Source organism: Drosophila biarmipes, chromosome 3L, assembly GCF_025231255.1.
Source record: "Drosophila biarmipes strain raj3 chromosome 3L, RU_DBia_V1.1, whole genome shotgun sequence".
Lineage (NCBI taxonomy): Eukaryota > Metazoa > Arthropoda > Insecta > Diptera > Drosophilidae > Drosophila > Drosophila biarmipes.
This window is the reverse complement of record NC_066613.1, coordinates 14,628,308-14,644,522: the sequence shown is the minus strand read 5'-3', so window position 1 is coordinate 14,644,522 and position 16,215 is coordinate 14,628,308. Positions and strand designations below refer to the sequence as shown.

General features: G+C 43.3%; 1 protein-coding gene across 4 annotated transcripts; it reads left to right on the top strand.

Annotated features, from left to right (window-relative positions):
- The first annotated feature begins 356 nt into the window (after positions 1-356).
- LOC108028722 (uncharacterized) lies at positions 357-16,178 on the top strand. 4 transcript variants are annotated; one of them, XM_050885927.1, is made up of 5 exons: positions 357-513; positions 1,188-1,292; positions 14,624-14,761; positions 14,823-15,245; positions 15,306-16,178. In XM_050885927.1, exons 3-5 carry the CDS (start codon positions 14,739-14,741, stop codon positions 15,823-15,825), a joined length of 966 nt encoding a protein of 321 aa, XP_050741884.1. In that variant the 5' UTR covers positions 357-513; positions 1,188-1,292; positions 14,624-14,738; the 3' UTR covers positions 15,826-16,178. The 4 variants fall into 4 exon arrangements, with proteins under 4 accessions (XP_050741884.1, XP_016956169.1, XP_016956171.1 ...); XM_017100680.3 differs by having other exon boundaries at positions 1,156-1,292; XM_017100682.3 differs by having other exon boundaries at positions 1,153-1,292.
- The last annotated feature ends 37 nt before the right edge of the window (positions 16,179-16,215 follow it).

Below are 16,215 nucleotides of genomic sequence, written 5' to 3'. Positions count from 1 at the left end.
AATGTAGATGCAATCTTTTGTCATGTAAAGCTCTGCATTTATCTTATCAACTGCTTAAGAAACGTTTTGTAAGTCCCATAATTTTTTTCCGTGCAGAAATGCAGTGCACGTGTTGCAGAAGTTTCGGTTAACGGTTATTAAATGCAGTTTTTGCAGTTTGACAACAAAATGCAGTCGCCAAAAGTGCAAAGTGCAGATGGCGGAGACCGGAGACCGGCACAGCCGCAACTTAGAGAGAAAAGTTGGGAAAGAGCTGCCCAGCCGTTTGGAGATTGTCTTGGCCAAGAGCGAAACCGGTTTGGGTCGCGTTTTAGACCAGTTTAGACCACTCACCCACCCAGCGATCAGTTCGAGCCGAGATCGCGACGCGTTCGCTTCGATTCTTTCCCGGACCGCGGTGCATTTGCAATCCCCGAGATTGCCAAGCAATACAATAGCAAGAGACCAAGTTGTACTCCAGCGAAAATAAAAGATACAGGCGCGCAGTAAATTCAACTATTTTTAGCGGATTACGTGAGTGTCATTTGAATTTTTTCGGCGTGAAGTTTACGCCCGATCTGCTGGCCAGCGGGAAAAACAGAACAGAGTGCTGGCCAAAATTGCTCACCATCTGTATCTGTGTCTAAGGCAGTGTGTGCTTGTGTGTGTGTGTGTTGGCCAGCTCCAAAACCTGCTGCTATTATTAGCCTTAGCCAAGATTATGGGCGATTTCATTATGGCGCTGCAATTTGCTGAGCCGCCGCACAAACAAAAATAAAAAAAACTGAAACCGAGCTTAGGCCGAGAAGATTTGAGCTTAGTTAGACGAGTTCCGAAGTCTATTGGGAGTCTTGGCCATTGTGTTTGGGCCGCCTCGAACCGATTCGAGCCAACTTGGGAGAAGCTGCAACGCCTTTCATTCATTCATTCATGGCTCCGATTATATCATACACCCCGCGATCTATTCCATGTACTCGTACTAACGTGTTGGCTGGCATTTTGGCCAGAACCAGTAAAGGTTTTTGGCCCACACACACACACGCAGCACAGTCACAGACACCAACGCATTTGCATATCTCTGATGGAAACAACGTCATCGCCTTTATTTATATTAATATTTTTTCATATTTCCCCACATCGCCTGCCCTGTTTGTTTTTCGGCTTTCGGTGCAGCAGCCAAGTGAAGTGTAATGAAATGTGTTCCACAGCCAGAAACTAACAACCTGTCGCAGTGGCTGGCAAAAAGCGTTAACAATAAATAAGGGAAACATTACCGACCAGCCAGTTCAACAGTATAACAATGAGTAGAGAAGGTAAGCCAGTTTTTGTGTTTTTATTTATTTTGCAGCCCACAGCCGTGCCGCGGAATACATTCCCATGTATATGGGGAGATATAGAGGAAGTTGTGTGGTGCATAGACGAGGTTACAGATCGAAAAACTGAGGGATAGGTAGATTCTAGATACATTTTTGAGACAGTCTTATATGAATAATACAAAAAGGGTTAAAAAATCAAAAATATTTTCAAATTGTAGTTTAAATTTAGAAATCATTTTTTTATTCAAATAGGATAGGAAAATAAGAGATTATAGTTTAGTTTACAGAGCAAAAAACTGACGGATAGAAATATTCGATCAACATATTTAAGATAATCCTTTACTTTAATTTAAATTAAAAACGAGATTTTCATTTAAACGAGATTTGAAAAATCAGAAAAAAAGGTTTCATAAAAACTCAAAATTTGAATCTAATTACTTCAACCTCTTATAATATAAATAAACAGTTTATCCTTTAAGATTAGTCATTTTAGCACTTAGCGTTGCCGCAATGTACTTGTTTATTTGCCATCAATTTGTTTTTTGGCTCAGTGGAATTGCACTTTGAGCATCTTAAGGCTGTCTTCCACCTTGGGTTTCGATTTCCGCAACACACTGAACTGTGAACTGTTTGCGGGGGCGGTTCCTCGGTGGTTTGGTGATTCCATTGATTACGCACCGGTTGACCCTGAAAATGTCAGCCAAACGGCGGCTAAAGACTGGCCTTATATGAGCATGATTCGCTCTTTTGTGGCCAGCACACGGTTTGTTCGCCTTTCGATGGCCGGAATGGAGTGGAGTGCTTATGTCATTTGTCAACGGACCAAACACACCGAACACACAGTTCATGCCCAGTAAGGAGCGCGGGTGAAAATTCGAGTGAAAAGGCACTTTGGTCATTTGGCAGAAAACTGCAATCTGTGGAATTGCCTTAGGCGACACGGCAGGACCAGTGCGAGTGCCAATACCAAATGGATCAATGAGTGAAATTTAATGGCCGTATATGCATTTAATTTATTGCTTTCTCTTTTTCCCCGAATGACAATCGTGATGTGCCATCAGGCAATAATGCGGTGAAGTGCCTTGACATAAGCCCTTACCTAACGATACTGTCTATAGCGCAGACGTCAGCACAATGAAAAGCGTTTTCGAATGGCTGCGGGTTTATCTAAGGCATATCTGCAGCTCCCATAGTTATGTTTTCTATTTTTTCCTCCCATGCAACCCACTGTGCATAACAGAACTCGCTTTTCGGTTTGGGGCTTGAGTTCGTTTTTGTTTGGTTTGCTTTGCGTCTGGGTTATTTTTCTTCAGTATTATTTTTTCGTGTCTTCGCCGCCGGCGATGTTTATGCTTAAAAGCCAGCCATGCTTAGCACGCTTGCCATCCAATAAAAGTTGCACGGACAGCAGCAACATCTAGAAATTCAAAACCAGCGCCAGCGGCCAAGTGTTTCTAGTTTTTCCCTCTTTTTCTGATGACAATGTTTTGATAATAATGATAATTTTCGTTGTGTCCCATTGTGCCGGGGCTTTTGGGGTCGCCATGGAGTTGTACATTTGTTGGTTGGGTCCTCGTGATTGCGCCGAATTCGGCAACAATTAGAGTTGGCGATGATAACTTTTCTGTGGCCACTGACTACTCATGGTCACAGGCGTCATTCGCGAGATGCAGCGAAAGTTACATAATGTTGCGGTTTATTGGACAGGTTTTAAACGGCCAGTTTGCAGCTGCACACGGTGCGTATACGTGGTGGGCGAAAACCCGGCTGCGAGCCAAAAGAAGAGCTTGTATGCAAATGCCCAGGGACCATCAAAAGCGCAAATCAATCAGAGCTAATCACCCTGAGCAAGTCGGTTGCATAAAGCCCAGTTACTATCTACAGACTCCCAGCTTTCGCAATCCTCACCTCATCTTTGGTGTTTGCGTGTGAAACTGACAGACAACAAAGTTCGGAAAAACAGAAACCCAACCAGCTATTATGCAGGTACGAATTTGAAAACCAGCTGCAACTTTCATTTGACATTTGAGAGCGTTTGCAATTGAAATCTGCAAGCCGACGGATGCCTATGATGTCATCACACATGTACGAGCGGCCATGTAATTAATGCCTCGTGTCGCTTGCACACTCATTGCGTGCAAATTATACAAAAAAGTATCTGACATTCCGCGGCTGCAGTCGGGCTATATAAATCAGCGATCGCCCCGCAGATCGATGCTAAGTCGAATGCTTATTGAATCGGCGATGCCAACCGGTTTCGGCCGCCAGTTGCAGGCAGCCGAGCTCGGCCAGAGCTGAGTTCCCCAAGATGTTTTTGGGGTATCACTCAACCGAAATTATGGGTTTCATTCGATTCCCATCGCCGATTTTATACGCCATTACTGGCGGTTTAATTATATCTGTTTACCCCACATTTGCATATTTTTTGGGGAGTAAATTGAATTTAAAAAGGTGCTTAGGTTTCCAAATTATGGTAGAATGTAAATGTATATTTTGGCTTTTTAAGTACAAAGATGTGAATTTCATAAAAATAAAAGCATACATAATGATGTGATCGGATTGGTGTTGGCTACTAATGCCAATAAACAAACACAAGAAATTAAATTGAACATTTATAAATAATGAAACAAATTGGATAAAATAATAGCATAGCATAGAATTTTAGAATGTGCCTAAATTGGTTTAATTAAAAACTGCTGAAGAAACTTCAAAGCATTCGCATATTCTTTGAGAAGGACATTTTAAGAAAATTAATTATAAAATATAAAATATACATATTTTGACTTCTTTAATATTTATAATATATAGAAATCTGAACGAAATGAAAAGTATTATTTTTAGTGATAACCTAAAACATATAAGATGACCGAGTAATCTCTTTTAATTACCGGCGAACCAACCTTTTTACTTATTTTTAAGTTAAATGGAAAAAATTGATTTTCAACATATAATGTATTGTTATTTCCCATTTCCCTTTTCTCAAAATCAAAAGTTACCCCGAGCAAAAGCCACAAATAAATCTTATAAATAGCCACATCGCATTCCAACTGGCCGGGTGTTCTGCTTGGTTGGCAAACAATTAGAAGTGGACAAACAATAAACAAAGCTCAATATGCAAAAGCTCTTCACTGCCCAATCCATAACTGAATGCGCCTGGAAAGCTATGGCAGCGTCCTCAGTTTCCTCGGTTTCGACATCTAATTGAGTGAACAAGCATTTGATGAAATGTGCCCGAAACAGAGAAGCAATCAAGTCGCAGGGTTAGAGCAAAAAAACTTGTTGAAAACACAGCTTTTGGCTTCTCGAGTGGCTTAAGCCCTGGGTCTCAACAATGCCAAACAAACCGAAGTTCTGTGAGCCACACTTGACATTAAAGCAGTTTCTCAGAGGCTATAAGCACGCCCCCACAGATCTTCTCGCAGGCCAGATGAGTGGCTCCCAAATTATACATGTATTCCGAGCAGAGGCAGATATTATACAACATCAGCGGGCCAAATAACTTTGCCAAATTATAAAAGGCAACACCCCTCCCATAAATCGCTGTCTGCGTTTGCCGCCAAAAGACCTTGACGGCACTGAAAAAACTAACAAACTGAATGGGGAAAAACTTAAAATACAAATAGCCGACAACAAAGGCCAAAAAACTCTCAAGATTGTGTTTGATACTTAGCGGACATTCGTTAGGTTCAACATATTTGGTTTATTTTCTTCTCTGATCATCATCTCCATAGCGAGAGTCGCGTCATCGGTGTGCACATAATACGAAGATTACTGGGGATATGTCATGCAAACATTAGGCGATAATTAACTTTAGTTCGGATTTTTTGCTCAGGAAGCCTAAAAAATAGTTCCTGAATGGGTGCTGTGAATTTCCGCCAAACCGCTGAATAATTGTGAAACAATGAATTGCAAAAAGCCTGGTCGCCTGGTCGCCACTTAACGAGTTGCAATATTAATTAATCTCCATCCGTGTCCCGGGCGCATTAGAATACTCGTATCAGCCACCAACTGGGCATTCTCGACATCGCCATCGATCCATTCCACAATCCACTCGAATCCGCCGCGATCTGAGCAGCTGCAGCCTAGCGTGGGAAACCGATGGCGATGCAAACTGGCCAAGGCGGACTCCAGAGGATGGGGACACTACGAGGTGGATGGGGATGTGGACGTGGATGTGGAGCCACGATCTGGTCTTCGGGCCTCGAGTTTGCATATGTGCCCATGTGTCGATTGGCTTATTACTTGATATTTAAGGTCTACTCTATTTGTTCCCACTTTTTCTGTCCGGTCAAGTGTGCCTACAGACATTGTTGGCACTTAGCCAGTTGTGCAATCGAAATTAATGTAGCAGCTCGAGACCAAGTCACAACTACAGGCTAGATTATATAAATTCAACCTTTCTATAAGTCTGTTAAAGATTTCTGTGTCTGGAACTTATCTTCAAAGATATCAATGGAACTTAAATCTTACTAGATCTTATCGGAACTATAAGCTAGATACTCCAAAATCAACATGTTTATAACTCTTTTAAAGGTTCCTCTGATTTGGCTCTTTATGTTATGAACAAAAATAGCAATAGAACCTAAATGCCACGAGTAGCAAATCAGAACTATATTCTAGATCATATAAAATCAACCTTTTTATAAGTCTTTCCTCTATATATTTTATTATAATCAATATATACTCGTATATACTTTAAGTATAATCAACGGTTACAATGGAACTAAATCCTCTAATAACAAACTCTTTGTGACTCTTTTAAATGTTCATTTTCTTGCACTACTCTTTAGATACGTGTATATTTTAGTAGTCTAATCAATGGTCCTAATGGATCTTTTAATTAACTCCATATAACATTTGGAATTTTATTTTTAGTTTCCTTAGGAAATTCTTTTCAGGAAGTAATTTTGCACAAAAACTAGTTTTTGAAAATTATCCAAGTTTTTCTTGCACATGCAGCTCTTTTATGGCTAATTCTTAATCAACTCAAGCCATTAAACGGAAGCAACAAGAACATTTATAGTCTGATATTTGGGAAATAAATTGATTTTATAATTTTTGCCTTGATTTTTAATATTCCTAGATTGTCTTAGGGAATTTCGACTGTGTTTGCATTCCGTGGCTCGTTTGCAATTGGATCTTTATGAAAGTCTGTAGATCGATAGATTACAGCAGCCCCTGGCTTTATGGGGTCGTAAAAGTGGCGCACTGTGGCTACGAGTGGGTCTGCCTTTGATGGCTCGCCGCGGCACTTGTGCAGTTATTTGAACTATTAATGAAGCCGAATTATGTGCACAGGCCGCAGCCGAAAAAGAGAAGAGGCACACGGGGGCAAAAACAAAAGGTATAACGGTACGGCGGTGGCATGCAGTCAAACAGATACAGATACAGATACATTTGGGTTGCCTACTGCCTTGGCTGGCTGCCCATAAATAAGCCGAACAGGTTTACCAACACAGCCCCCGACTAAATCCACTAAAACCCAACCACTGAGCCACCACCTTACCCCGAAAAAAACCGCCGCCAAGAATATTTATTATGCGCATTGTTTTGGGTGCCATTTAGACCGTGCGCCACAGATAGAAATCCACGCGGATTCGAGAACGCAGTTAGCAGTTAGAACCGAGCAGTACTGAACGGCACCGACTAAGTGGAGCCACCTGACGATCTCTATCTGCATCGGTTCTGCTCGCAGAGCTGGCTAATGCGCCTCAGCGGTGGCATTATAATACGACCACAAATCTACCCGTCTGTCCGCCGTCTGCCGTCCGCCCGTCTGAACAGATCATTGTGCCCCAGAACGAACGACACCCTGTCCGCACTCGAGCCAAAGTGAAAATCAATTTACTTATGCTCCGTTCACGAACGCACATATTTCACTGGAGTGCAATTATGCCGGAAGGCGACACCATTAACCCAGAAGGGAAGCAGCGGGCGCCCACATAGCCAGGCCATGTTGCAAAAGTGTGCTAATGAAGTGCGAACGGCGGGGAGTGCCCTCCGCATATTGATAAGGAGGGGTGACGAGAGCCGGGAACAGAGGCGTTCAAGTTATGGACGCTCTTGTTATCAAAGCAGTTACTGGTTGTTGTTTTAGAGGAACCTCTTGAATGAGATTGATCTGCAAACGAAAGTGTTCTCGGCAAAGTTTGAAGCGTTTCTATCTCCAAAAGTAAATGAAACGATAAATATTTGTAAAATACTATTGTTTAAAATTTTGTTAATAATATATAGATAATTTTTTAAAAAGTGAGTATATCATTTATAAATTATAGTATATCTAAAAGTAATTCCCTTCTTATTAAAACCAATTTACTGGTTATTAGGTTATTTTATCATAGAATCAATATGAAAGAACTTAGCTTTAATATAAATATTAAAGTCTTAACAGCTAAATTTAAATCGAGTATAGTGTAGTGTAGAACGCTTAACAATGTATTTAAATACAGAAACATATTCGTTTTTCCAGGAAAAACAAATTATTAAAATCGATTAGAACTATTTCCTATCAGTAAATCTATCTACCTATCTTGATCTCCCAGTAAGTGTGGAACAATGATGTTTAACTTTTTCAAATCACCGCACACCCTTGTGTCGAAAGTATGCCAGCTCAACTGCTAAGCCCTTGAATCCAACTGTTCCCTGGAGTTGGGAACCCAGAGACAATCCCAACCATAGAGATTACTCTGCGCCGGCAACTGTTGCGTTTGCTGCGAAGAACGGGCCCAAAGATAGAGTCATATGTGCGAAGTTCAAGCACTTGGCATTCCCGTTCGCGGAAAGGGGAAAGGGCGCAAGACGGGGTCAGGTTGATTGAAATTGATGTGGCAAACGTGACGCAGTCGAAAAAGGGACCTTCCAGCGGACACCTTCGGCTCTTGGCCACCGAACAACAGATGGCCAGCGGCTTCATTTGCTTTGGCTGGCGGAGAACCCAAGGCGGGGCCAAAATAAAAACAAAACAAGCTAAAATTGTGTTGTTTTTAAAGTGAGCTTGCAAAAAAAAAGAATCAAGGGAAAAGTAGAAGGGGGCGAGGGGGTTTGGGAGGAAGTGGCCTTAGCCTAGGCCGGCAAGTCAACTTTCTCCGCACGAGTGTTGGGATTTAATACTGTTTGCCCACACAACAACGACGCCAATTGTAACCCTCTTTTCGAGTCCGTTTGTGTTCGATTCTCTTTTTTTGTTACTAGCTTTTCGGCTTTTGGCCAGCTTTGTTGGCCATTGATTATAATGGCTTACTTGGCGCAGCGCAACATCAAACGCCGCAATAAGTGTGTAAGAAATTAATAAAGGAAATATGGCATCTTTATCGCACTTTCATCGCCCAGTGCCGCACTTGGCCATAATTAATTTCGTTCCCTTGCCTTTTGGCCAAGAGCCCGTCTGCGACGACGTGAGCAAGCATTTATGGCTAGAAAGTTCGGGGGCCTGGGTTTTTGGGGTTTCGCATGGGTTTACGTTGTGCGGCCTGCCATTTGCTGCACGGCCATTGTCGTTGTCAAAATGTTTTGCCAACTGACCGCCCATTTGAATTTTTCGGCCAACTTGTTGGATTACCATGGGTCGCTTTGAAAGTGCCACCACCACGGTGGAGTTGAGCAACATGTCAGTTCGAAGTTTGGCCCAAAAACTTCGTCCAAAACTTGGCTTTCGCAGGCCAAAGCCTCATGAATAACATAAGATGGTATTTGGTAAGAGTCCAGGATCTTGCCCATCGTACTGGCAACTGAATAATTTTAATCGCTGCTCATTTTTCAAGTCTGCGCGCCCTTTTCGGAATGCCCCGCGCACCGCGGCGGCCTCTTTCTGCGTCTGTGTTGTGTCTTTAATAGCCTGCAGGGTTAAAAATTTAATGGAAAAACGTTTTAATAAATCAGTTAAGTGGTCTTGCCGCTTTTTTGCGGCTAATTACACGCATTAGTGTTGGCCAGTCCCAGATCGGCGGCTCTTCGGCGTGTTAACAGCCGCAGCCGTGTCTCCGGCTCCCAGCATCCGACTCTAAGGCCCATTTGCCAAGGCCTGGGTATATGTAGAGCTGTACCACATATATATAGGCATCTTCCAGAGTCTCGTCGCAATGTCGGCCATGCAGCGCGTAATTTAGCAATTAAAAGCGATTAACGCGCGGCAGACATGGCTACTTAATGTCTAAGATCGGAGACGAGACCACAGACGGTATATACATATATGGAGGAGGCACATATCCAAGAGGACCGCTTCCCAAGCCTGTTTGCAGAGCGGGGCAAATCAGCATCCCGACTTCGGCTCCCAACAATGCAATCAAATTTTATGCTGATTATCGAAACATGCAAGTAAACTTAATGGTCGAGCGCAATTAGGCAAGGGTGTTTTCCCCCACTGCATTTTATGTTTTTGATCTAATTTGAATAACCATAAATTCCCAGCGGCATCCTAACTTTTGCGCTTTTAACGACTCGACAGATAACGATAAAAACCAATGGTTCTTCAAATGCAATTTCAAAGACAGTCGACCAAAACTTGTGGTCAGCATGCAAATTTCATGGCCAGAGCGCCATCATTTTCGGGGCGCGGTTTAGAAAGTTTTTCGCCCCGCTCGTAAGCCGTGGATGTGCCGGAAAACTGGGGCAAGGCATTCACTAGAACTGCAGGCCGGCAGCCTGCGATCGAAAAAAATCTGTAACACTCAACCGCAGTCGCAGCCGGGCGCCTTTCACAAAAAAGCTGGGGAAGATCGGAGGATCGCAGCAGGAGGCGGGGGTTATATGTTTGTGCAGACCATTGCCTGACCGAAAATTGCCAGTCCGCAGTTCGCCAATCCGCTATCCAATAAATATCCCCATAGCGCCCCCAGAAGTCGCTAGAATAAATAATAACACACTTTACCTTGTCATTCTGCGCATTTTGAGTTTCTTATAGCATGCATTGTACCATTACCATTCGATACGGTTGCGCAGTAAGTGATCTTTTAATATCCATAACTCAGCATTGTTTTCGGTTTAGTTTTCGAGTCATGAAAAAAATAATAGGGAATTGGTAAATTCAAAAATTAATTCGGTTCTAACAATCTATTGTAGAATGGTCTTTGTTAGAAGCCATAAAATAACTCTATATATTTCTTAAGAAAAATTCCATAACAATATTTATTAGTGTTTCTTATTCTTAAGAACTTAACCTCCAATATTTCTTAATGACAATATTGAATAAAAATATTTAATAATATTTTTTATGATCCTTTCCTTTTTCTTCCAACATACTCGTATTGTTGAGAATGGCACTACCCACCTAACCACTGCTAAACGTACGAAAGTCGTAAAACTTTGAAATTGCATTTGAAGAACCATTGGTTTTTATCGTTATCTGTCGAGTCGTTAAAAGCTTTTAACGACTCGACAGATAACGATAAAAACCAATGGTTCTTCAAATGCAATTTCAAAGTTTTACGACTTTCGTACGTTTAGCAGTGGTTAGGTGGGTAGTGCCATTCTCAACAATACGAGTATGTTGGAAGAAAAAGGAAAGGATCATAAAAAATATTATTAAATATTTTTATTCAATATTGTCATTAAGAAATATTGGAGGTTAAGTTCTTAAGAATAAGAAACACTAATAAATATTGTTATGGAATTTTTCTTAAGAAATATATAGAGTTATTTTATGGCTTCTAACAAAGACCATTCTACAATAGATTGTTAGAACCGAATTAATTTTTGAATTTACCAATTCCCTATTATTTTTTTCATGACTCGAAAACTAAACCGAAAACAATGCTGAGTTATGGATATTAAAAGATCACTTACTGCGCAACCGTATCGAATGGTAATGGTACAATGCATGCTATAAGAAACTCAAAATGCGCAGAATGACAAGGTAAAGTGTGTTATTATTTATTCTAGCGACTTCTGGGGGCGCTATGGGGATATTTATTGGATAGCGGATTGGCGAACTGCGGACTGGCAATTTTCGGTCAGGCAATGGTCTGCACAAACATATAACCCCCGCCTCCTGCTGCGATCCTCCGATCTTCCCCAGCTTTTTTGTGAAAGGCGCCCGGCTGCGACTGCGGTTGAGTGTTACAGATTTTTTTCGATCGCAGGCTGCCGGCCTGCAGTTCTAGTGAATGCCTTGCCCCAGTTTTCCGGCACATCCACGGCTTACGAGCGGGGCGAAAAACTTTCTAAACCGCGCCCCGAAAATGATGGCGCTCTGGCCATGAAATTTGCATGCTGACCACAAGTTTTGGTCGACTGTCCAAACAGCAAGTTCAAGTCGTTCGCCCAGCCTTTATGACACTTGACCACAAAAGTGGAGAGGAAGTGGAGTGCATTTCTGTGGTCAATCGCCTCGTTTTGTGGCCGTGTGCTTCTCACCTGGGCGTTGGTGTTACACACACAAATTGCCGCGAATTAACTTCTCGTTTTCGCTGGCAACGACTTCCGCTCTTAACCCATTGTTGCCACTGCGCCGGCGGAAGCAGCGAAAGTGGGGAAATCCATCGAAGACAATGGAGGCGCCACCTCTTTAACGGTCGAACGACAAAATGCAAATCTCGTGTAACCTGGACCATCTAAACAGCTTTACGGGCGATGGGGCAAAAACATATAGTGCACTGCAAAAAAAGTGTAGTTGTTGATTTCAATCTTCTTGTTTTGTTAGCAAAGATTGCTTCGTGTCACAAATGCAGTATTTTAAAATACATTTATTTGTTACACATTTATTCACTTGAAAAACATAAGATACACAAGTATCTTTTCTATTTCCATAGTAATTCATCATTTTAAATACATTAGTCTCTTTTATTTTAATGGTATTTTAATTGGGATCACAGTCCACGTTAAAGAATAGTATTCTTTTTTAGTGAATGTATCTTTTATCCAAACGACATATTTTTACGGGTTTTTCCGTGTACATATAGTACTTTTCATAAGTATAGTGCGTATATTCCTGTCCTCGGAGATAACGATGCTCTCGAGCGAGTTCTCGGGGCTTTCACGGTTTATTAAGGCTGTTTATGTGGCGTTAAATGTTAAGGCCTCGCAGGGCCAAGGTGACTGCGAGAGCAAACACATTTTTAATGGCATTCGCATTCCATTTGCCACCGCCGCAAAAGGAGAAGGCTTTAAGGCGGCAGGCCTAACAAAACAAACCCCAAAAACCGCATAAACAAATCAATGTGCGGAGTGGCAATCCGACGCATGGGAGTTCCAAGTCGCTCCGAGTCTTTGATGGCCGCCAAGTGATAGAAGTGGTCAGAAATCAGCCATACTTACTTGGACGGGCTCAGATCCCACCCAGAGCCATGGGGACCACACAGGCCCAGGACCAGATGAAAGGGTCGCTCTTTCCAAAGCACCACCAATCCCCCAATCCCCAATTCGATTTTTCATTTGACGACGTTCCCGCCCACACCATAAATGCGGTGTGTGTATGTGCGGGTCCCCGGGCGCTGAAATCACCGCATTGAACTTGAAAGTTGGCTGTGAGGGCTGTGAGGGCTGTGAGGGGACCGAAGCGAAGCGAACCGGACCGGGCCTAACCGAACCGAACCGCAAAGACCCCCACACAGATCCACAGATCCAGATCCCAACTGACAATTGTATCGCGATTGACCGCCGGGCAGGGCCCAAATGTAAATGCACTCAGAAATTGGCTTCAGCTGAAATAATAAGAAGGCTGGCCGCGGAACATTAAAGGGGGGAAGGACGGGGAGCTGGAGGACCCGGTGTAGCCATGCCAGCAGGCCAACTGCCTAGATAACGACACCCTTTAATTGGCCTAATCGAGGCAATAACTCAATTTTATCAGCTGCCAGGCGTTAATGATATGCTGCAAGAGAAGCTGGCAAGTTATAAGCACAACTGCCTGGAAGATTTCATTGAAAGTTCCCAACCAAAAATATACCTCATTAGAATTGCCCATGATTGACACATTCGAATGTCGTTAAAAACGTGATTATTATGGGCAGTTTGCTCAAACTGGTTCGTAAGAATTCTTTAAAAACCCACCCAATAGTAAGAAGAACTCTTGATTTCATATACATATAAGGCCATTTTTGATTGACATATTCGAATGTCATAAATAGATCTGAAGTTTAGCAAGCCTATAATGATACACTGAGCCAGAAGGGGGCATTTTTAATAGATATATTAAAAACTATATATTTGTAAAACATGGGAGATATTTATTATAATTTTAAGAAAGTAAGGTTACTTAAAAGATTGTAAAGGTTTTCCAATTAAAACAATAAATAACTATATGCCTTTGTAGTGCTTAACAACTATAGAATATACATTCCTCTAGAAAACTTAAAATAAAAAAGACAACTTCCCCTTTAAACACATTACCTGTTGATTGACATATTCGAGTGTCATAAAAGTGCTGATTTATGAGGAGCCAGGGTGCGTAAACCGATTCATGGGAACATCAGGCAGAGATTAAGTTTGCGGCTGGTGGAACCAGTGCCCTTAACCCGCCGGCGCTCCCCTCATCAACTGTCACCTCGGCTGGAGTGACGCACCCAGAACCGAGCACTACGTGACCAAGTGACAAATTGCTGGCGAACGGCGTCGAAGGACGAACTTCAATTTCCCTGCCATGAACTTGAAAGAACGAATTTCTCCAACTTTTTGAGTGGCTGCGGTGGGCCGGGAGTCAAGGTATGGGGGCGAATTTAACGGGACGCCGGGGAAAGTGCAACGAACTGCAGTTCCAATCATTAAGCTGGGTGTGTCCTTCGCTGGAGACCCATAAATTGATATAAGTTATGCAAGGCAAGGCGTAAAAGAAGGTCTGTTTTGATTGCAAAAAGAATTAATGGCATCCCCTGTCCTCTTACGGCTTATCGAGAGAACTTTTTGTTTATGATCCTTTGTCTCGGTTCTCCATTTACACCCACGCTCTCCTGGGCGAAAATAAAAACAGGAAAATAATATCTAAAATAAATTCTATAAATTGAAATATATAATGACAGTGTTTATAACTTGAAAGAACGAAATGGTAAAAATAGTTTCATCGAGGACTTCTTTTCAAGCACTTACACCTGACCTGGATTTTTTGTTCCATACCTCGATTTGTATGACCCGGTTGATGTTTTTCACTTTGAGTGTAATAATAATAAATATTTTAGTGTTAAACTTTAACGAGCACGGAGCACAAAACCATAAAAGTCATTGGACATTGCGTTTCTCAAATCCAATAGAACTAGTTATGGTATCGACTATGGGTTTCTTTCATCGCTCTAATTAAAAGTTCTAAGCTGTCCGATAAAGTGAAGCTAGAAGCTAAAAGCTAATAACTAATTGCCATGAAGCCGAGCTCATCGTGTGTTTGTTTTATTTCCCCATTGCAGGCACCTCGAGGAATTGCTAGCCGGGTCCATTGTCCATTAGCAGTCAATCAGCCGAGGAAGAGGAGAAGAGCCAGCAGAAGACACAGATACAGCCGGGGGAAGAGATTTAAGCAGGATGCACGAGAGACAAGTGAAGAAGTGAGTCGCGGATGCGCCACTTAGCAGCCAATCGACGATAACATTTGCGATCCAATTACAGGTTGAAGGGCAGCCATTATGTGGCCACGCACGGTCGCCTCACTCCGGATCCGCCCTACGTGCACTCGAACCGGGGCTACTCCACCGACGGCGACGAGACCCACTCCCATCGGGCGCCCTCGGAGCGGACCTACTCGGAGTACACCCTCAACCACGAGCGCATCTCGCCGCAGTACAACCCGTCGCGCAAGAAGCGCTCCTCATCCTCCAATGGCCACCACCAGCACCTGCAGAGCAGCTACAGCCACAGTCAGATGGGCCTCTCCAGTTCGCCGGACAACGGGGGACCCCGCTCGCTCAGCGGTCCGCCGCCCACGCGGCAGCCACCGCGTGCTCCTTCCGCCCTGAGCTACGACCAGGCCGGGGACGCCGGCAGCGACATCTATGTCACCAGTGCCGCCTACAAGGCGCCCTCCGAGATCAGGCAAGTCATAAGATCCTTTAAGAGGTTCTTCCAAATCTAACCAATATCTCCTCATTGCAGTCGCTACAGCCAGCGGCCAGTGTCGCGGGGCGCTCCACGGAGTGTCTACTCGGTGGCCAGCACTGCGAAGACCGGACGCAGTGCCCGCTCGACGGCCAGGAGGGGCGCCAAGATCGAGACGATGTCCGCCCCGAACCCATTTTGTCCGAATGTCAAGGGCGTGTGCTGCCTGATGCTGCTGCTGAACCTGGGCCTGATCCTGGTCACCCTGGGCTTCGTAATCGTGGTGCAGTTCTATGAGCCCCTCTACGTTTGGATCCTGGGCATCGTGTTCCTGATCTTCGGCTTCCTCACGCTGATCGGCTGCATGATCTACTGTGTCTATGTGTTCCGGGACGCCAAGACGCCCTCCCAGGTGCGAAACGAGGATCTCTACTGGACGCGGCACTGGCAGAAGAACATTGGGTACACGCCGCAGGAGATCAACTACAAGGCGGACAAGTATGATGCCTACTCGGATCGCTATTCGGTCAGCAAGCTGAGTGGAAAGTATTCGGATCGCGAGAGCCAGCGGTACTGATCCATTGTTGTTATATACGGTTCGATCAGGGGATCCAGCGACCAGAGAGACGAAAAATATCTATAGAAACGTATAAACCACTTATATCTTAACTAATTGTAAGACTATGTACTAGTTCTAAACGGTTATTAACAAGGCCCCCCAACGTACCTGCTGCAAGTTGCTTGCTAGTTTGTATGTTCTAAGAGAGAAACTGGAAGGAAACGAGAGGATACATCAGAGTATTGTAATCTGCCATATTTGAGAAGGTTTACCGCTCGTTCGGCTAATCAACAAGAGAGTTTTATGCTAAAATTGTAACTGCGATTGTAACACAAGAGAAATAAACAAGCGAATAATACGTAATACAGAAAGTACTGTGTTAAATTGTTGTTAGTTTACATTTTTTTT